General features: G+C 42.0%; 1 protein-coding gene across 1 annotated transcript in view; it reads left to right on the top strand.

The window, feature by feature from the left end:
* Window positions 1-259: 259 nt before the first annotated feature.
* LOC311366842 (protocadherin-15-like) overlaps window positions 260-21,944 on the top strand; it is a gene marked incomplete at both ends in the record, with an annotated part of 114,184 nt that continues 92,499 nt past the window's right edge. Inside the window, 3 exons of the mRNA XM_084485609.1 lie at window positions 260-365; window positions 8,171-8,185; window positions 10,369-10,434. Coding sequence (XP_084341735.1) covers window positions 260-365; window positions 8,171-8,185; window positions 10,369-10,434 — 187 coding nt within the window. The remainder of the gene's footprint in view (window positions 366-8,170; window positions 8,186-10,368; window positions 10,435-21,944) is intronic.

The following is a 21,944-nucleotide window of genomic DNA, read 5'->3' as shown; positions in this document are numbered from 1 at the left end:
TGTATTTATATTTATTAAGGTGGATGTGTCGCAGTCACACTCAATGTGTGTAAGTAATTGTGCTTCTGTGTTTGTATGTGTGTGTGTGTGTGTGTGTGTGTGTGTGTGTGTGTTTGAATGTGATTGTGAGCCTGTGTGTGCATGTGAAAGTGTGTGTGTGTGTGTGATTGCGAGCCTGTGTCTGACCTGTGTGTGGTTTGTTTCTCTGCAGGTGGATGCATAGAGCGGCCCAGAGCTGAAGATGGCTGGAACACACACAATGGGGCCATTGTCAAGATGGCACCAATTCAAATTGCCGGTTATTATGGGATTAGGAGTCCTCTACCTGCTGCTTTTTTCTGCCTGCTTTGGACAAGACACAGACGGTAAAGATGATTATCTCTCTCTATCTCTTCCCCTGTATTATATGACCTTTCTCTCACTCTTTCTACACGCCCCAGTTAGTTCTTAGTTCTTACTCCCTCTCCAAATAATTCAATTATATTATCTCTTTATCTCTCTCTTACAATAATTATTTATTTATTTATAATAATAATAATTATTATTATTAATTGAATTTATATAGCGCTTTTCTAGACACTCAAAGCGCTTTACAGTGAAGGGGGGACCTCACTAACCACCACCAATGTGTAGCACCCACTTGGGTGATGCACGGCAGCCAATCGGCGCCAGAACGCTCACCGCACACCAGCTTGAGGTGGAGAGTGAGGGAATTAATGAATGAGCCAATTATATATAGGGGGATGATTAGGGGGCCAGATTGAATGAGCCTGGTTGGGCAGTTTTAGCCAGGACACCGGGGGATCCCCTACTCTTTGCGATAAGTGCCCTGGGATCTTTCATGACCTCAGTGAGTCAGGACCTCGGTTTTACGTCTCCTCCGAAGGACGATCAATCACTTTCTGTAGTATTTACAGATCTCTCTCAGCACTTCTTTCTTTCTTTACATTCATATCTCTAAGATGATCCTTCTCTTGCTCCATCTCCACGGGTACTTTCTTTCTCTCTCAATCTACCTCTCGATCATATAATCTCTTATACTTTCTCCCCTTCTGTCTTGGTTCTTTACCTCGTTCTCTCTCAATCGACCTCTCTATTATATACATCTCTTTCTTTCTACCCTTCTGTCTTTGTTCTTTATTTCTTTGTTTCTCCATCAAGTTAAACTTTTTTCTCCTTACTCAGTATTCCTTTCCTCCTTCCTCCCGCGTGTCCCTCTGCCTGCATGTTGTTGTTTACACAGTCAAGACTCCATGTTTGTCTCGGCTACAGCAGGCTTATCAGGGAGATCAGGGACCCCTTGGTGCTGCTGAGGCACAATGGGATGTTCTACTTGTCGGTTGTATATTTAAGCAATAGATCACGACAGGCCGTGGTATACGCTCATTATACCACAGTTAAGGGGCGTTGTCCGTCCCGACGCGCAGCGGAGGGGCGGCGACCCCCTTCACTGGTTACGTAAATATGGCGAAATTAAAGTCATAGACACCCTCAATTTTGAAAAAGCGAGAATGTCGGAAAAGCATTTTTTTTAACGAATACAGAAAAGTAGTCCCTCCTGGCTGCCGGCAAAGTGTACGGCGGTTGCTATGCAACACACTGTAGCGTCCTTCAGAGAGAAGGCTAGAGATGGTAGCTTGGTTCGCCGGCAATTTAGCAATTTAGAAGGCTAAATTGCCGGCGACCGTGTGCCTATTGCTTTACAGGCTTTTTTTAGGCTTCAGTGAACTATGCTATCGCTTTTATATATAAATAAACAACAGTTCAAGTTAGGCGCGGAGTGATACTGGACTCTGTAAACTGAACGGGCGTCATAGCTGTGTGTATATGCTCAATATACAACGGTTGGGAACCAATCAGATCGCTTGATTTAGGCCCCCCCGTTTTATAAATATATATATACCCAGACACACTCATACATGGGGTCAGGGGGTAGAGCAGGTTGACTTTTAACCGAATGGTTGTTGTGCAATCTCCCGGCTCCTCCTATCTGAGTGTTGAGGTGTCCCTGAGCAAGACAGCTCAAAATGAGCTGGCTGCCTTGCATGGTTGACTCCGCCGTCGGTGTGCGTCTGCTAAATGCCCTAAGTGTAAATGTTAATGTACATGCGCCAAATACGTGTCTACACACAACCCACACATATCTACATACCACAAAAAAAAGACAGAAAGTCACTAACACACAAGCTGTTATGCATGCGTGCGAGGCATTCCGATTTTTTAATAGCGTAATAGCACATAATTGGCAAATCATATTATGCTAGGATTATAATAATTTACTGGTGTCAAACAAGTTTAATCTGAATGTGGATGTGTATTGTATTATATTATATCATAATCACTTTTTGTGATGGTCCATAATGATAAAGATGGCCACATTGTCATCATGAGATATGACATATCAGCAACAGCTGCCCAATCTTCACGAAATCTCCAATCCAGCAAGCTTTCTGGTTTACTGGTGACTAGTATGTAATCATATCATCATCATATATCATCATCCCTAGCGCATACCAGATTGCATGACAGTGTTTCCCTTGCAATCGCCCAAACTAGTGTTGTAAGTACATTGATAAGTATGATGGAACTGTAGCTATACACGTTCTGTTCAGATGGATAGGCCGGTGCTGCAAGGTGGTAAACCAATCGTCTTATATCTTTGGCTGTTCTTCAAGATGGTGTTCAGTGGAAGGATTCCCCCTCAGGGGTGCTTCAACACCCATCCCCTTTTGGGTGGCTGATTTAAAAGGCCCCTCTTTCACCAGCCAATGTGAGCCATATCCAGATCTACTGTATGTGCAATATATCACAAGTGGTGTATGCATGATATATAGATGGTGCACCTTACCAACCGGTTGGCTAGAGTCGGATGGATTCGTCATACATCAGGTTGCAAGCTCCCACTAGTGATGTCAGAAGTGGTATGTTTTTTAAATGGCTTGTTGTTAAGGCTGCCCTTATATACGTTTTCATGTTATCTAAGGGAAGACTAACTAATAGACGTTTTCATATGTGCTGGAATGGAATGACGCATTTAGGGTTGCAACAATGAACAACAAGGTTGTTGTTGTACCTTGTCTTCTATACATTGATGTGACTATGCCCACGGATGCTAACCCTCCAGGACACAGCCATGAACATTGACCACTCCCTGTCAGAGCTCCATATACATGCCTATGTATATGTACAGGCCTTTGAAACCCTGAACCCACTCGGACACATCTCTAAAGAAGTTAAATGAAAATATTTCTTGAGATATTGTGTTATTTTACCCAAAGATAGGCTTCTTTTATTGTGTTATTGGTACTAATAACGTCAATGTCTCACAAGACATTTACGGCCTGATGCCTGTCTGCCTGTGACACACACACACACACACACACACACACACACACACACACACACACACACACACACACACACACACACACACACACACACACACACACACACACACACACACATACACACACACACACACACACTCAGCTGTCGCTGGGCATACACAAACAAAGCAATGTTGACAACTCTTGAATCTCTTTAATCTAAACATTTAATTGGACCCATTCATTTGTTAGGGAACATACGAGAAGACAATTCAATCCATGCTTTGAGAGGCACACTCGGGCTGAGCAGCTTCATCTATAAAGCAATGTCGGCACTCATACCCATCCATCACCTCAGGGAACCAGCCACGAGGACACAGGGGTATCAAATGGAGCGCACCCAAACCATCAGCAGTGTGACTCTGTCATCACAACCAGACCGGATACACTCTGAGCTTCTGGAAGGATGTTACGGCCTGAAATTACCACTAACAAAGAAAGTTGATCGGGGGCAGCACTACCTGTAATGACCAAGCGTCCTCGCTGTATTAAAGCTAGGATAGGCAAGTTATTTTAGAAGCATTTTTTGTCATATTTGTTGAAGTTCTCTTAACGTCCTATTATCTGATCAAGAAATCAAATGCTCTGACAAAAAAAGGAAAATAGGATAGTAGTGTAGAGGCTCCTAGCTGACATGAATCTACGATGGATACCATCAGAAATGGGGAGACTGAGACACACACAGCATATCTACCTTGATGAACCTTATGTTTTGTTCTGAAAGTGAATAAACTGGTCAAGATTGGTCAAGGGAGGAGGAAGAAGGGAGGATGATGAACGATAGAAGGAAGGAGAGATTTGAAGAAAGGGCAAGAAAAGGTAATAAATGAGGCAGTGGTGCAGAGCATGAAGCGTGACCATCAGAAAGTTGGACAAGAAAATAAACTACAGGAATGAGAGAAGGAGGCAAAGGCGATGGAACAAAAGTGGAAAAATGAAAGAAGAAAACTGAGAACAGAGAGAGGCATGGAGGAGGTGAAGAGACAGCGAAGGAGACAGAGACGGAGTAGGTACAAAGGATAAGGCACCGAAGTGACAAAGTGGAGATCCCCAAGGCTGTGTGTGTATGTCAGTATGTGTGTGTTTGTGAGTGTTTGTTCTCCAGAGAAACATCAATCTCACACAAGGTCAGCCGTTCCCTATATCAATCCTTAACTTCTCTCTGCTTTCCGATTCTTGTGCCTTTCCCTCTCCTCTGCTCACCTTGTCTTCAATTGTATGCTTGTATGCAATTGTATCTTTCCTTTCCTTTGCTCCCTAATACTTTTTTTCTGTTCCTCTATTCTGTTTCTCTCCTGTCGTCGTCTTATTTCCTTCCCTCTCCTCTTCTTTCTTAGTCTTTCCTGCTCTCTTTCCATATCCTATTGTCTTTACTTTCCTCTGTTCTTCTTCTCCCTCCTCTGCTCATTACCTTTCCTCCTTTACTTTGTGCCCTTCTCTTTACAGACCTCCCTTCCTCTTCTCCACTTCTCTCCACTTCTTCCACTTTTTCCTGCTCTCTTTTCATATTTCTTCCGAACCCATCCCTTCTGTATTCCCCCCAACCCCCCCCACCCCCCCATTGCAAAATCTAGTCCAGTCCACACTGCGTTCTTATTGAATGTGGGTATTGTACTCATGGAATGAATCTTCTTGCAGTGGATGGCAAACACAATCCCAGCATGCACCTGTTTGGCAGTCAAAATGATGTGTAGTGCCGGTCTGAGCAGCTTATTATCATCTTTGAATCATTCAAAACGGGGCATGGCTGTTGTTCTGCACATGCCTTTGTAACTAACAAAGAAAAATGGTTTGATCCTGATAGATCCCCTCTTAAGGCATTACTGATAGATAACAGCCATGAAACCAGGCAAACAGCAAAATCCAAAATCCATGTCTTCCGACAGAGCGTCAGTGGGATGCCTTGAGCTCCTCTCTCTTTATTCTCCCTCCTTTGTTGTTCTATGCATTCAACGTCCCCGCCGACAGCATGTTTCAAAGAAGGGGCAAGTTTGGTATCCTGCAATGTGATGTGTATGACGCCTTTGAGTTGAGACATGTTATTCCCAGTGGGAGAGCTTTATATGCATCAGTTTATCCTGGAAAGAAACCCCTCTGTTTTCACATCGGACCACCGACTCAAGAGTAGTTCATCAGACCATCAGGCCTGCGGGTCGCCATGTGGAAGAAACCCTCAGGGACATGCAGGCACATTCACACACTCACACACACACACACACACACACACACACACACACACACACATATGCATGAGCACCAAAAACATGCAGGAGCAAATAAACAGTGGCGGTGAGTCAGAGGTTGGGCATGTATAATTGATTGTAACATTAGTCAACTCTGTGAATGTGTGCGTCTGAGACGGGCATTTGCCATGGAGACCGTTGTTAGTGCACACTAGTATTTCCATGTGTGCATGTTGGAGACGGTAACCAAGGGGTGTACTTTGTATACTTTGTATCTGTGTGAGCATGTGTTGTATGTGTGTGTTTGTGTCTACACCCTTTGTGTAGTGGAACTGCAGGCCTGCCTGCATGTCTGTTTATACACTATGCGTGTTCAGGTGTCGTACGTGCGTGCCTGTCAGTATGTGTGTGATTGTTTGTGTGTGTGTGTTGTGTGTCTCATAAAAGATCCTTGCTAAGCTATGTCCATTAACTAGCACAAGCAGCTATAAAAACACAATGTCAATGCTTTGAAATCAAACTTTAGCGCCTGAGTTAAGACTCTCCCTCACAGCAGCAGCTGTCGCCCCTGTCCTACGCGTTGGAAACTTTGTCCTCTGAAACACCACCGCCATTTTCTGAGTTTATTTTATCTGGCTCCGCCTCTGGTCGACTGATCATTCTCTGCTCAGTGGTTCAAACTGAATAATCGATTAAAAACGGACACATTGATAGCACCACTCCTGGTTTAAAGGATTGGGAGAGAGGGTCTTAAATCGTAAAGCTCCACCACCCCTACCCCCATACACTTCCTCTTCTCACTTAAAACAAAAACATCTGTCCAGAGCCCTGTGCTGTGTTCCAATATCCATACTATCCGCACTAACTATGCTTAGTTTGAGTAGGTAGGGCGTTCCGATTCAGATTGGGCGAAAAGAAGTGTACCTAAAGGACCCGGATGTGTGCTCAAAACGGTCAAACCGCGAAGTGTGAATAGATGCACACTTTTTTCGTACTCAACGGCAGCCATCTTAGCTACGTAGCGGAAAAGGCGGCGCCAGGCTGAGCCAACGTCGGCACATTTTCCACATAGCCTGCATTAATTGAGTTATTTTGTAGCTTTTATAGCTTTTTATAGCTACTATATACTATATACTATTATAGCTACTAAAGAGTGTTCAAAGCGGGATGTTTATTGCGGGGGAGGAGCCACGGCGGCAGTCGTGATCGTAATTTCCGGGTAGTGCACCACGGAGTATCCGATTTGGAACGACACTGACATCTGAAAATCAGCACACTTAGTCAGTGCAGATAGTGTACTACTAATATATATATATATATATATATATACATATACACACACACACACATACACACACACAAACAAGGCCAACAGTGTTGCCCAGCAGAATGCTACTTTTGATTTGCACAGATCAATTAGTCAGGGAACAAAAGGTGAGGAGAAGACAAGTCAATTTGTGCTCTGAACAGCTGAGGCCCAGAGCAGCTTGATCTATACAGCAACGCTACCCCTTCCATCACCTCAGGGAGATGGAAGGTGGAAGGGGGGGGGCGCTGGGGATATGGCTGAGGAATAGAATGGAGTGCGCTCAAATCATCTGCAGTGTGACTGTCATCACAACACACTGGATACACACTGACCTTCAAGAAGTAAAGCCTAGCGGAGGGAGACACATTGATCTCTTCCTGTCTGGAGATTTTTCTCTGTCTGTCTCGCTCCCCCTTTTTGTATATATTTATAATTAAGCAATAGATGACGACAGGCTGTGGTATGTTCTCATTATACCACCGTTAAGGGGCGTTGTCTGTCCTGACGCGCAGCGGAGGGACAGCGAAAAAAGTAGTCCCTCCTGGCTGCCTGCAAAGTGTACGGCGGTTGCTATGCAACACACTGTAGCGTCCTTCAGAGAGAAGGCTAGGCTAGAGACGGTAGCTTGGTTCGCCGGCAATTTAGCCTACTATCGAGCAGTTCACTCACCGTGTGCCTATTGCTTTACAACATTTCCACCCTCTCCAGCAATCAACATATTTTTAGGCTTCAGTGAACTATGCTATTGCTTTTATATATAAATAAACAACAACTTCAAGTTAGGCGCGGAGTGATACTGAACTTTGTAAACTGAACAGGCGTCATAGCTGTGTGTATACACTCAATATACAACAGTTGGGAACCAATCAGATCGCTTGATTTAAGCCACCCATTTTATAAATATATATATATATATATATATCCATATATCCATCCATCCATCTATCTATATATCTCTCTCTGACCCTCTCTCTGTGTCTATCAGTCTATCCAGCCATCTATCTATCTATCTATCCATCTATCCATCTACCTATCCATCTTACTCCCTCTTTCTCTCTATTCATGTTTATATCTCCATAACTGTGTCTGTCTGTCTGCTTGTCATATTTACTTATTTACTTATATTTACATATTTATATACTGTATTCGCTTCCACTATAATACTGCACTTTACCTGCAGTATTACTATACTTTCATTCCTAGTTATACAACTAACTTTTTCTTTATTCCTCCCTCCCTCCCTTCCTTCCCGGGCTGTTTCCTGTTTGTTTGGACGGCTCTGGTCTCTGCAGATTGGCAATATGAGGGTAAGAGCTCTCTTCCTCTTCTCTGATATATGTCAATCTACGCTCCCGCAATGCATCTGTCTGTACCATTTATGTTTTCTTGTTATCTCTTATTTGCTCCATTGCCTTTTTCCCCCTCAATCAATCAATTTTTCTCTCACCTACTTCTTCTAGGGCCCCCCTCCCCCAGCCACCTTGCAAAAAAATTTGGCTTTAGAAGTTTGTCTTTTTAGGAATTGCATTTGTGTTATCTTTCTGTATTTTCAATCCTAGCCGATTGATTGTTCGTACCAGTGCTCGGGGTTGGGATTAGGTTCATCATGGCCGCTAGACAAGATCCATGACTCTTGGTCACTCCTTTTCCATCTCATGCGCTACGACTCTCTGACCCTTTCTATTTATTTATCTATCTTTATCTCTGAGGCCAACATCTTTACTTCCACATACCTTATCTGTTCATACCTTAACTAGTGTCCATTATGCCTAACTCCATAATGGACCATTTTAATTAGTCAATCAGTCAATTAAACAATTAACAGTTCATTTGTCAACATCTCCAATATAAACCAGGGTTACCTTTGCTTGTTCAAGCAGTTAGATGACTTCCTGGTCAAAATCACACATTAATAGTTTGGTTCTCTGAAATACTTCTCATGATGCATCGGTCACTTCTGAAACATCTCACTGCATGCAACATTTTTCTTGCATCTCTCTCTCTCTCTCTCGCTTGTGTGAGAGCAGTCTTGTTTGAATTAGGGTTTTTGCCCATGTTTGCCGGTCATTTACTTATTTATCCAACCAAGTAGCTGAGCCTAACATTGTTACACCAGAAAAGCCGTTTTTGATCGGCTTGGCGCATCGTCAGCAGCAGTTTTGCTGCAAACAAACATTTGCCGTGAGGTAAGATGGCTATGCCAGGCAATTCAACCAAGCCCCGTCTCACTACCAGGCATGGCTGTGCCAAACGCCTCGGTGTCAGTGGACGATGTTTTACCCGCGTATGCATTGGAAACCGTGCATGTGGATAAATTGATCGAGGAAACACTTACAATCAAGGACAAGGCAATCAATATCTTTTCTACAGACATTGTTTGGGTCTCTGTTTGTCTCTGAATCGTTTTGTTGTCAACCAGCGGTGGTGGAGATGTTGTGTGGAGATGATGTGTTCAGTAGACTGCACTGATGGAATAATATTCATTGTTAAATGCGATGGGGTTTGTTTTTTGTCTTTTGTTTGATTCAACAAAAGGGAAAGAAAATTATGGTTTATGTGGTATTTATAAAACGGGTGGCTTAAATCAAGCGTTCTGATTGGTTCCCAACTGTTGTATATTGAGCGTATACACACAGCTATGACGCCCGTTCAGCTTACGGAGTTCAGTATCACTCCGCGCCTAACTTGAACTGTTGTTTATTTATATATAAAAGCAATAGCATAGTTCACTGAAGCCTAAAAATATGTTGATTGATGGAGAGGGTGGAAATGTTATAAATAGCAATAGGCACACGGTGAGTGAACTCGATAGTAGGCTAAATTGCCGGCGAACCGAGCTACCGTCTCTAGCCTTCTCTCTGAAGGACGCTACCGTGTGTTGCATAGCAACCGCCGTACACTTTACCGGCAGCCAGGAGGGACTACTTTTTTGTGTTCGTTAAAAAAAATGCTTTTCCGACTTTCTAGCTTTTTCAAAATTGAGGGTGTCTTTGACTTTCATTTCGCCATATTTACGTAACCTTTTATAAAAGCAATAGATCACTTCAGTCAGTATAATGACCGTATACCACAGCCTGTCATGATCTATTGCTTAAATATATCATATGGTATATATATCATATGGTATCACATGTCTGAGGCATTGAATGAAAGTCTCTCTCTCTCTCTCTCTACACGCACACAGTAATATTTTCTTTCAATCTCTCCCTAATGTGTTATGTGTAATGGTGTCCTTCCAAAATAAATTCATACCATCCACATAGATGGGCACCCTTAGAAAAAATAATGATTTTTAAAATATGATTCACTGGCCAAATGGAACTGATGGAAATGTGATCAAATGTGTTCAATTAAGTGTAACCATTATTTGTTTTATGTGGACAGTATTATATAATATACAGAACAGTGATGATCTAAATATACAAATATAGCATGGTAAATGGTAGTGTACTATGAATTAACGTTTCTCTCTGTCTCTCTCCCTCTCTAGAATGTAAGCTCTCTCGCTCTGGGCCACCGGCGACCATTGTGGCCATAGATGAAGAGAGCCCAAATGGTAAATTACACAAAATGTTAATTTTTTTTTGCAAAATCAACAAGTTCAAAGGTCCCTGCCACAAAATGCACATAAAGACAAGTGTCCCTCTATATTTTAACATTCTGAGATGAAGAACAATCAGAAAACATTAGAACCAAGACAATTGTGTTTTTCAGTTTTCTACTCCAATAAACAAATGTGTGGCAAGCTCTTCTCCTAAAACATGAGGTTTGTTTTTTGACTGTATATCTCTGTATTAGTATGCACGTATCCAATAGGGAAACCAATATGTTTCTTGAAGCCGTGGCCAACACTGATGATTAAAAGGTCAAATAATAATTATCAAAAGAATCAGACCATTAAATATTTGGCAGTGAAAGTTTTCCAGATTGCAAAGATAATGCCTTTATAATGAACTTATCATTAACAAAACTTTTACAACAAAACATATACATTTGTATGTACATTTACATTTACATTTAAGGCATTTAGCAGACGCTTTTAACAACTTACAATAAGTAGATTTGTCATAAGAAGTGAAACAATATATAGCTGTCGGTACAGTAAAGATGTCCATAGAACCAAGTGCAAGTACTAACAATCACTAGGCTAACCTATTCCTCATATACAGCAGTGATAGCTAGCTACTGAAGATGCTACACAATTAAGTACTATGTATAAAAACAAAGTATATTAAGTGCGTACATTTGTACATTTGCACTTTACAAGTGCCAGGACGTACAACAGTACGTCCAGGTATGTCTAGGTATGTGTTATTGTATATGTTGTGTATGTGTTAGTGTTAAATGATCCCTTATTTATTATTCATTTTGATTTATTAATCAAAATGTATATTGATTTGTTAATGATAAGTTCTTCATTAACTACATGCTAATGCATTCCTTGTGACTGAAATGTATGTTGTGATACCAATACTTTAGAGAAAAAGTTATTTTGATCAAATCTAGCATTAGCATCATAACTAGCGTTAGCTTCGCAGTTAGTGGTAGCATCTAAATTGAGCCATCCAAACATTTTCAGATGTAAGAAAAATTGAATACAGAGGGAGCCCATGTTGCAGGTTAACCGGAAGTTTCGATTAATGGGTACATAAAGCACTCAAAATAAGTATATCATTAATAAAATGTCTCCAAAATAGCGTTAAAGTCCAGTTTTTGTCGTTTTTGGTAGTAACGGGTGTTTTCTACCGCAACTCGGCGATGACGTCACGTTGGTGAGACGTGGTGGAAGGTAGCCTCAGCCTAGTACTAGAACTAGGGCGTCTGGGATGAGGAAGAGGTGGCAAGAACCACAAATTACATGTACGATGGCTCACAACCGTATAATTTTGAACCTGTCAGACGTGAGAGGGCGAATGAAGAATTGCCGAGAACTGATGGCCGTCAAAGCCGATTAAATGCATGGTCAGAGGAGAATGGGTGAAGAGTTGCTATCATTTAGCAACGCAGCAACGAGCACTGGAGCTAGTCTACGAACAGCAGTGCATAATAACAACACTTTTTTTTTACTGTCAGTGAATAGCACAGAGTGAAAGTCAACGTTTTCTAGTGACATTGATTATGTTGTTAGTTCAGATACGTACCGGCACTTAGTCAGAAGATCTAGAAATAGAAGGCATAATGCTAGCTATGGGCTAACTTGCCAGTCCCACCTGTGAAATTCCCCCCCCCTAATTAAATCTCCCCCCCCGACGTTGTAAACACATTTGATTAGTTATCCCACGTTTTGATGGTAGCCTACTAGCTCTCTTTGCCTAGTGTTTATTTCTAAGCTTTTACCCAGTGTGCGAAATACCCGTCAATATTCGTGGGGTCCCATCTCCCGATTGTTGCTTAATACCGATCTACATTCCTCAATATACAGTAGGCCTATAACATTACAATATTTGATCAATGCAAGCCAAGACAATCAGTCTATAGCCTACATGACAACACACACGCACACACTTAACAATTTTGATAAATTGATATACTATAGTATTCGTAAAGCAACACTGACATAGGAGGCTGCATTGGCTAAAGTTGTTTCGATGCACATTGTTTTATAACAAGGAGAGGCAAAGATGTGCATTACAATGCAAACACGACAATAATTGGCATCAATCTGGCGCATTTAGAGGAGCAATCAACTGAATAAATGCCAGGTATATAGCCTATCAGTGAACTTGCAAATGAGAGCCTGCAGTATGACCGATCGTGTGACATTATTTAACCATCCATCTACAGCAAACACGATCAGACAGATACATCATTGACACACAAAGCACATTCGTCCAACCCGGCAGATGCTGACAGCCCACAACGAGCCAAACATCACCACGGCGGGTGTGCTCTCTCTCGCTCTCGCACGCACAATCACTCCAAATTCTCCAACTCCAAGGCTAGGCTGCTTCACTAAGACTACAACCAACCACAACTAACCATGCAGTAGTGCGAAGCCGGAAAGGACACAATGCACAGTCGCACACACTCATCTTATGCACAACAATCAGTTCTATCATCAACATTCAGTCACTGCAAATATTTAAATAGCCTCTTACCTTAAGTTAGAATGGACCCAAAGTGTGTGAGTGATACACTCTGGTTCAGCTTTCGACTATCAACGCATGTGTCTAGTTTTAATGTGATGTCTTTTGTGTATGTCCAGTCAGACTTGTTGTCTCCCTTGTTCTGTCTGATCTTGTAGCCTACTGTCCTGTGTGAGCCGAATCACCAAGATTAATTCCCGACGATTTGTGTCGTTTGGCAATAATAAATACTTGAATAGGCTATCTAGCTATCTAGGCTATCTATATATATCTATATCTATATCTATATATATCTATATCTATATATATATATATATATATTTATCTGTATAATCTGCTGAACACTCTTTCTCTACTCTCAAGGGTCTCAATGGGGCTTTGGTCTGTCGTCTCCCCAACGTGACGGACGTCATGCAATTGTGGGGGAAATGAGAATCAATTGCAAACCGCTAAAATCGTACCTTCTTTTTCGTATTAAATTCTGCTTTGTGATACCCAACAACATTAAACACAATGGATAACCGTTTAAATGTTTATTACCAACAAGCAAATTGCACAAACAAAAAAAAATTAACCCTGCAACACAGACTTTAAATACTGTGCATTGATGCGTATAGAGATGCCGTGAAATAAAATAAAGAATAAAAAATTAAATATAACCAAGGGCAAAGACCTTTAATTTCCAAATATAATTTATGCTATTATCAAAAAGCAAAAGGTTTTTTCAGCCACAGTGGATACTAATTGGTCTTTTAAAAGTAAGTGTCTGTGACAACACACATTCTACAGCCTTTTAAATGTTGGCTTCATGGCATTCAGACAGTCTCCTGCATTTCGAGATTTTGACTGAGAGAGAATATTTCTGACTTTAATTCCACATGATTAGAGTTGCCTCTTTGTGGCTGAGCTCCCCTGTTTTGTTTGGTATCTCACAATGTCTCCAACAATGGTTCTAACCTCTAACTGCCAACTAATTCTGGCAATTGAAAGGATTTGAACTTGTCAAACTAAATCAGAAAATGTGGCAATGTTTTATTTTATACATGATGTAGTTTGCAATCTCTATTATTCAGTTCTGTTCCTTGGCCATCCTCTTTACGAAATAGTCTGGGGAACAGTCACAATTATTGTAGTGTTTTAATCCTGTGGTGGATCGGCTGATGGTATTATAGGGTAGGGATTTTCCACAATGAATCCATGATGTCAAAAGGACTTTGATTATGGAAGAGATTATGGGAGATTGTGTTTATTCATTGAAGAGGTGTTCAGAGTGCCGGCAGAAAGAGAGGAATAGATTTCTATTTGCCAAGGTATAGCCAACGTGACGTCTGGGGACATTTTTCATTTCCATCTTTTTGTCATTGCTGCTCCGCTAGACTCCTATAGAAACAGTTTTCACTGTGCTGGCTGTCAATCATGTTGTCATTGCACTGAGGTGGCCTTAACATTGAAAACAGAAAGGCAGTGAGTCTCACTTTGACGATTATTTTGGACAATCAAAATGCCTCTTAAACAATTCATTCAAAAATAAAGTTTGAATCCATCAAGAGCTAAAATTAGGGGCCTGAGTTAAAACGTTTTTTTTTTTTCAGAAAGGTTTTATGAAGCTGTAATCAAGTATTTTGGAGTTCCTCAAAATTTCCAAACTGCTTTCAGTATAATTCCTTTGAAAGCTGTTTTTGTTCTTTTATAATCAGTTGGTCTTGGAAATTGTCACTTATTTCCACAGAGGGGATGCTGAGACATCTGAAAACAAGGCGATATGGATGGATGTGGGCATGGGAGAGCAGTGCACAACCACTTCCCCCACCCACATTTTTCCTACTGGGTTGATGATCAAACCGGCAACCCTTGGGTTTCAAGGCCGAAGCCCTAACCAGTAGCCCACGGCTGCCCCACAGCCGCTTGACCACGGAGCGATTGAATGTCTCACAGTAACGGACGTTGCGATCAGCAGATTTTGCTATGTTCTCCAGTGTGTTGTGCGCGGTGCACAGCGCACACAGCGCACATGAGCGCACATTTCAGTGCACTCCTCAATCGTTTAATGTTGAAGCCACTTTTCTGAGAAAAAAAAAAATTATTCTGCTCTGGCTCTGTTTGCCTTTTCTTTGCAGGTGGCGAATCGCCAAAGTAGACAAGATACACGTGTAGTTTTGTTTGGATGACCTGACGTTTAGTTGTGCAAAAGCATGGTAGTGACACGCATCCCTGATTATGGGCGCACATGCGTACTTGCGTACCAGTTATGTGCACCCCTGGTTATAATGAAGCAGTTAATCACAATTCAAATTTTACAATATCAATGTAAAGTCCATATTTTATTTAGTTTACGTTTACTTGATTATGTTTGGTACGAAGGCTACATTCCAGCCATTATCTTGGATGTTAACCATAACCTAGCCACGACAAAGGCTTAAAATAACCTCTCGTCCGTCATTAACTCAAAAATAGCATAGCATGCATCAGGTGACATTAATATGAACTTTAGTGGCCATTGTTCAATGAATGAGCTTCTGGCAAGGAAGGCCGCAGCTAGTCAGCTGTTGGCTATTGCTACTCGCTAACTAGCTAATGTTAGAGGCTAATGCTATGAGCCTTTATAGTTGCCATTGGATTCATTATTCATTTCACTCAGCTTTCATTAAAGGACTTGGCCTATTCATTCCAATGGTTTCATACTATAATATGTATGTTTATATATCAATGTATCTTCTCGCCTCTTCTACCCAGGCCTTGAAACTCCCTTATTCATTATGTGTGTGACCACGGTTAGCCACACTTAGCGGCTGACATTTATTATACAGCACAGCGGAAGCGTCTGGTCTTGACCCACCTCCACACACCTCCACTCTTAGGGGCTGCATGTGTGCAGTTAGCCCATTAGCATGCAGTCAGGGCATGGGCCTTTACTTACTACTTATTCACTTATACACATTTAATAAATAAATAAATAAAACAAAACAAATTAATTTATGAATAATTCAGGAAAGTGTTTAATCACTTATCCGCTTCGGATTTAGATGTCTGCTGACAGGTAAATAGTGACTCAATTCACATGTCAGGCTGCAGAATAAGGGCGCACTCACACCAGGCAAAGTTGCCCTGTACCGTACTCAAGTACAATTGCCATGGCCTGTGCTCACACTAGGCAATCTCAACTGGGCCTGAGTACGGTTGCCTCTTATAGGTTGCGTGTCCGTGCGTGTGCGCGTGTGTCGGCTCATTAGCGTCTGTACCGTGGCCTGAGCACACCTCTCCGAAGTCTACTGAGGCCACGGAATTGAACTGTGCTTGAGTAAGGATTGGCGTGCTCACACTAGCCAAACGATCTAGACTTTAGGGGGCAAACATACTCGGGCAACGGTACAGATGGCCCAGTGTGAGTGCACCCTCAGTGAGTAGGCCTAAACCTGGAGCCATCCCACTAGAGTTTAGGCCCTCCTGCAGGTCAACAGTGAATGCCCCTTTCTCACTCCTTGGTGGTGAAACGGGATTCATGGAGGGCTTTTGCAGTGGTACTCTTTATGAACATGGTGGCTCCATGGTGAGCCAGTGCTCTTTGATGCCACCGAATCCCCAGTATCGCATTATCTTAGTTTATGTGGCTTCTTGCAGTATTGTCTGTGTCTGTGTGTGTGTGTGTGTGTGTGTGTGTGTGTGTGTGTGTGTGTGTATGGTGTGTGCGTGGTTATTTATATTTTTGTTTTTGGTTGTCTGTGTGTGTGTGTGTGTGTGTGTGTGTGTGTGTGTGTGTGTGTGTGCATGTGATTGTCCATGCATGATTATGAGAAATTGTATGAGAGTATAATATCCAAACATCCATAATATACAAGAGATTGTAAAACACAATTCATACCAAATGATATCCCTTTATATATAAAGATACCACAATACTGCTGCCCCTCTTCTGATGTACCACGCCAGTGTTCCAGTAGCACAGAGGTGTGACGGGTGTGATGTGCAAACCAGCAGCGGTTACACATGCTACACATCACACAGTCTGTGATGTATAACACACACATCTGGGCAGCGAAACAATAACAACGGCTCAAACTCACTCAAAGTTGCCATGCATCGTGTACGACACACGACATGCTGCTTACTGCTGCTAGCTGCTAACTGGACTGCTAACTGGAATGTGTGAAAATATGGTTGTAATGTTGACATCTTCATCGAGGCAAGCTAGCAGCCAGGTGAAAAGCAAGGATGTCAGGGCCTGCGGGTGTGTGTGTGTGTGTGTGTGTGTGTGTCTGTGTGTGTGAGAGAGAGTGCACATGTGTTTGTATGTGACAGAGTGTACCTCAGTGTGTGTGTGTGGCTGTTTAGGGAATAATTTATGGTAGAGAGTGGCTATATTTATGCTGCAGAGTATTCTGAACTGTAATTTGTTCGTGTGTGTGTGTGTGTGTGTGTGTGTGTGTGTGTGTGTGTGTGTGTGTGTGTGTGTGTGCGCGTGTGTGTGTGTGTGTCTTTTAGGAATAATTTGCAGTAAATTGGAGTGATTCATACTGTGAATGCCAATGCTCTCTCTGGCAGTGTGGACTTAATGTGGAGCAACTTCCTCCAGGCTGAGGGGGGAGAGAGACCAGCACATCATTTTGGAGGGAGAGAAAGAGAGATTAAAATATAATGTTACAATGAGAGAGGAGGAGAGAGAGACTAAAAATAATGTTGGAGAGAGAGAGAGAAAAAGGGAGCTTTCACACCCGTGTTACAATACATTACATTTATGAAGCAGCTGCTTTGGTTCAAAGAGACTTACAGTAAGTGCATTCAACAATGAATATCTAACCCAAAAAATATCAAGATCATCGAGTACATGAAAGCGTATAATATACTTGATTCAGAGGTTGCTGTTAATAATAATAATAATGGAGCCACCCCAATTGTATGCTGTCTCAGGTTTTTTCATGGGACTACAAAATTGCCTTATATAGTACCTTATATAGTGCCTTATATACAGACTGAACACAGTCTGATCGCTGCTTTCAACTCCTGATTAAGTCTGAACAAAATTAATTTTAATCAAGGAAAAGTTCACGTGTAATTAGCTGAATATTTTTATAAATAATGGAAGGCTACAGGGTTAAATTAAAACCCACCAAGAGGGACTAACAAATAATGTTGGAGAGAGAGAGGGAGAGGGACTAATAAATAATGTTGGAGAGAGAGAAAGGGAGAGGGACAATCAAATAATGTTGGAGAGAGAGAGGGAGAGGGACTAACAAATAATGTTTAAGAGGGCAAATTTACGGACGTTGGAGATGGAGTGGAAGAGAAGGGGAGAGAGGGAGTCTATAGGGAGAAGAAGAGGTGGGATACAAACGACAGATAGAGAGAGGTAAAACGTGAAAGAGAGAAGATGAGAGAGAGCGAAGAAGACGACAAGGCGGTCATGGCGAGGGAAGAATAGCAGAGAGATAAAGTGCAGGAGTTGCAATATAAAGATATCGTAAGATTGAGGAAGGAAGTGACAGAAGAGATGGAGAAAGAAAGGGGGAGAGAGACTTTAGATCTCGGCTCCAAGAAATTAAAAGATATGAAAGGCATTTAGGCGGGATTTAACCCTGCTAATCAAGTCACACCTGCATCGTCCACTGCGCAACGAGAAAGGACGATTACCGTGACAGCTTCTCCTGGCGCGTCCTTGACATTCCCAGAACAGAGGCTTCATAAACCTGTGGTGCCAAAGACATCACACAGACAGGAAACACAGAGAGGTGGTTTTTATCAGAAGGCAGAAGGCAAACGCACACTAGAAGGCAAACACACACCAGAAGGCAAACGCACACCGGAAGGCCAACGCACACTAGAAGGCAAACGCACACTAGAAGGCAAACACACACCAGAAGGCAAACACACACTAGAAGGCAAACGCACACTAGAAGGCAAACGCACACCGGAAGGCAAACGCACACTAGAAGGCAAACGCACACTAGAAGGCAAACACACACCGGAAGGCCAACGCACACCGGAAGGCCAACACACACCAGAAGGCAAACACACACCAGAAGGCAAACACACACCAGAAGGCATCCACACACCCAAGCCCACCCACACACACACACACCTATAAGCACAAATACACAACCATACACACACACGCACACACACACACGCACATTTACATCTGTTTACATCGCAACGGACACAACCACATACACTCACACATGCAGCCACACAAATATCCCCAAACATAGCAGCCCACAAACACCACACTTAACTCTACCCCTCTCCCCACACAAACATTCACACACACACACACACACACAGACACACACACACACACACACACACACCACTTTACTCATTAACCAACCTTCAAGGCGAACCCCAGGGTTAGCTAATGACCCAGGTAATTACTGTTTAATAGACTAACCTTTATTATAACAACTCGCTGTCCACAATGACTGACTCACACACTCTCACACACCCTTCCATTGAGTTATTTTGCAATTTCCTCTGTTCATCTTTTTTCTCATCAAACTGAAAAGCTTTTATCTATTTCTTCACATTTTCTGATTGTCTCATCACAGGAATAGTTTTGTTTTTTTGGCAGTTGGATGTCGCAAAAAAAAGAAGAAAAAAAAGAAAATCGATATGAGATGGAGATATTTTTTTCAAGGTTTTGTTGGTTGTTAAAAAAGCAATAACAACCATTGAGTTGAAAAATGTTTATAAATTACACCCATCACTATTACACCTCACACCTCACACATTCACAAACACACACAAACACAGACACACACAAACACACACATACGCTGGAACACACGCATGTGATTAAGCACACACATACATTCTGCAAGAAGACATTAACGCTCCATTTGTCACTGCACACATAAAAACTCACACATAAAAACACCCACATTTGCACACATACACACACACACTACACACATTACACACACACACAAACCAATGTCATCGGCCCAAAGCTTTAAATGAATCATTAAGGCGATAAAGGCAGCTTTTTGCTGGCGAGTACAAACTGACTGATAAGGGGTGCAATAAATGTGGGCCTGAGCTCCACGTGCATAGCACTCTCTGCTGTAGGTCCCCCCACCTCCACTAATTCAGTCCCACCACAGATAACAACATACCCTTTCAAAAGGCAAATGAAATGACTTATTATTATTCTAAAGGTGTACACAAGTATATGCTCCTAACACAACCAGCTATGAGCTGTCACTCAATGCTTCTTCACCTCACTGTTGTGGATATTATACATTATACATTTGAAAAAGAGAATAGCAAAATGTTTTATATTATTTGTAATGCTAAATAATAAGAGAATGTTTTTTTAACAAATGCATGCTGTATTTGTTTTTATTTTCTGTTGTTAAGGATGCATTCACACACGCACACACACACACACGCACCCACATGCACACACACACACACACACACACACGCACATAAACAAACCTGCACACACACACACACACACACACGTGCATGTATCCATGCACACACATATGAAAATACTCACACTAACACTTCCTATATAACTATTATTATAATTATAATAACACTAATCTCTGACACACAAACAAAGACATCCACACACGCACACACACCAAATTAAAGAGGGCCGCCAGCTCTCTTATGCTTCAGAATCAGATGGCGCTGGGTGCTGCCATTAGGAGGGATATAGGTCTGATATCTGATATCTCAGCTTAACTTTCTCCTCTTCTCTTTTACTTTAACCCATCAGTATTTCTGGTACTTATTTTCTTTCTTTCTTTCCTTCCTTATTTTCAAAGTCTCCTCCGCCATCTTTCTGAAGATTAAAGGAGGGGGAGGTGGTTGTGTGTCTTAGTGTGCCGACCCGAGGAGCCAGTGGGCCCAGTAATGAGGTTTTGGGGGGGCTCAGAGGTTTGTTTGTATCTGGGGGGCAGCAGACCAGGACTCCCATTCATCTCAACTAATGTCCTGTAGAGGAATACAATGCAACCCATAGCAGTCGTTTCCTTCTACTGTTTCCTCCTCCTTCTACTGTTTCCTCCTCCTTCTTCCTGTTCCCCCCCCCCCTCTCTCTCTCTCTCTCTCTCTCTCTCTCTCTCTCTCTCTCTCTCTCTCTCTCTCTCTCTCTCTCTCTCTCTCTCTATCTCTCTCTTTCTCATTATTTCTCATTCTTTCTCTCTCTCTGTCTCTCTCTCTCCCTCTATTTCTCTCCCCTTCTCCCTCTCGCTACCTCATTTACTCTCTCTCTCCTTCTTTCTCTCTTCTCACTCTTTCTCTTCCTCATACAGTCTCTCTCTGTCTCTATCTCACTCTCTCAGAAAACACAAATAGAAAACACTTACCCTAACTCCACAATGACATGAACTCAAACCTGAAAGTGTATGTACAAGATTCATTGTTGCTGATTGGATGGACTGTCTGTCTGTAACTTCTGTTACATCCCAGAGTGACTGACAGTCGGGAGGTTTTCAAAACTAACGCCAACTAGAGAAGAGCATAAACAGGAGAAGCCATGCTTATGTTTCAGCCTTTCTGTAGCCAACATTTTGATAATGTAGTCCCAAATGTCGTCTGAAAAGCTCAGCATCCATCAAGTGTTTTTTAGAGCATGATGTTGCTCATTTTAAAGCCATTAAAAGTTGAGAGCAAATCCAGTTTGAGTTAATTGTGGTTATGGTTGTGGTTTTTGTATTGCTTAGTGTTCTTTTACTTTGTGTTCACCAAAAGTTTTGTTTTGGTTTCATGTTTTTAAATTGGGTGCGTATTTATACTTCTGGGGATGTATTCGTCTGGGGGGGCGCGGCGGGGGTTGTATATCATTTATATATATATTCATATGAGTGGTTGTGCTTCCTGGCCACCGTAGTCTCTCCATCTGTCTGTCCCTCTTGTGTATTTGCATCCCCCCCTCCATACCTGCTGTGATCTAAGCCCTTTTCCTGTTTCTTCCTCTCTTTGTTTTTCTCTCACTTATGTTCCTCTGTGCACTTTTTACCCCATGGTGAAGAAG

This window comes from Micromesistius poutassou, assembly GCF_964030765.1.
Source record: "Micromesistius poutassou genome assembly, chromosome: 21".
Lineage (NCBI taxonomy): Eukaryota > Metazoa > Chordata > Actinopteri > Gadiformes > Gadidae > Micromesistius > Micromesistius poutassou.
Note: the sequence above shows the minus strand (reverse complement) of the source record. Positions and strands in the feature narration are given on the sequence as shown.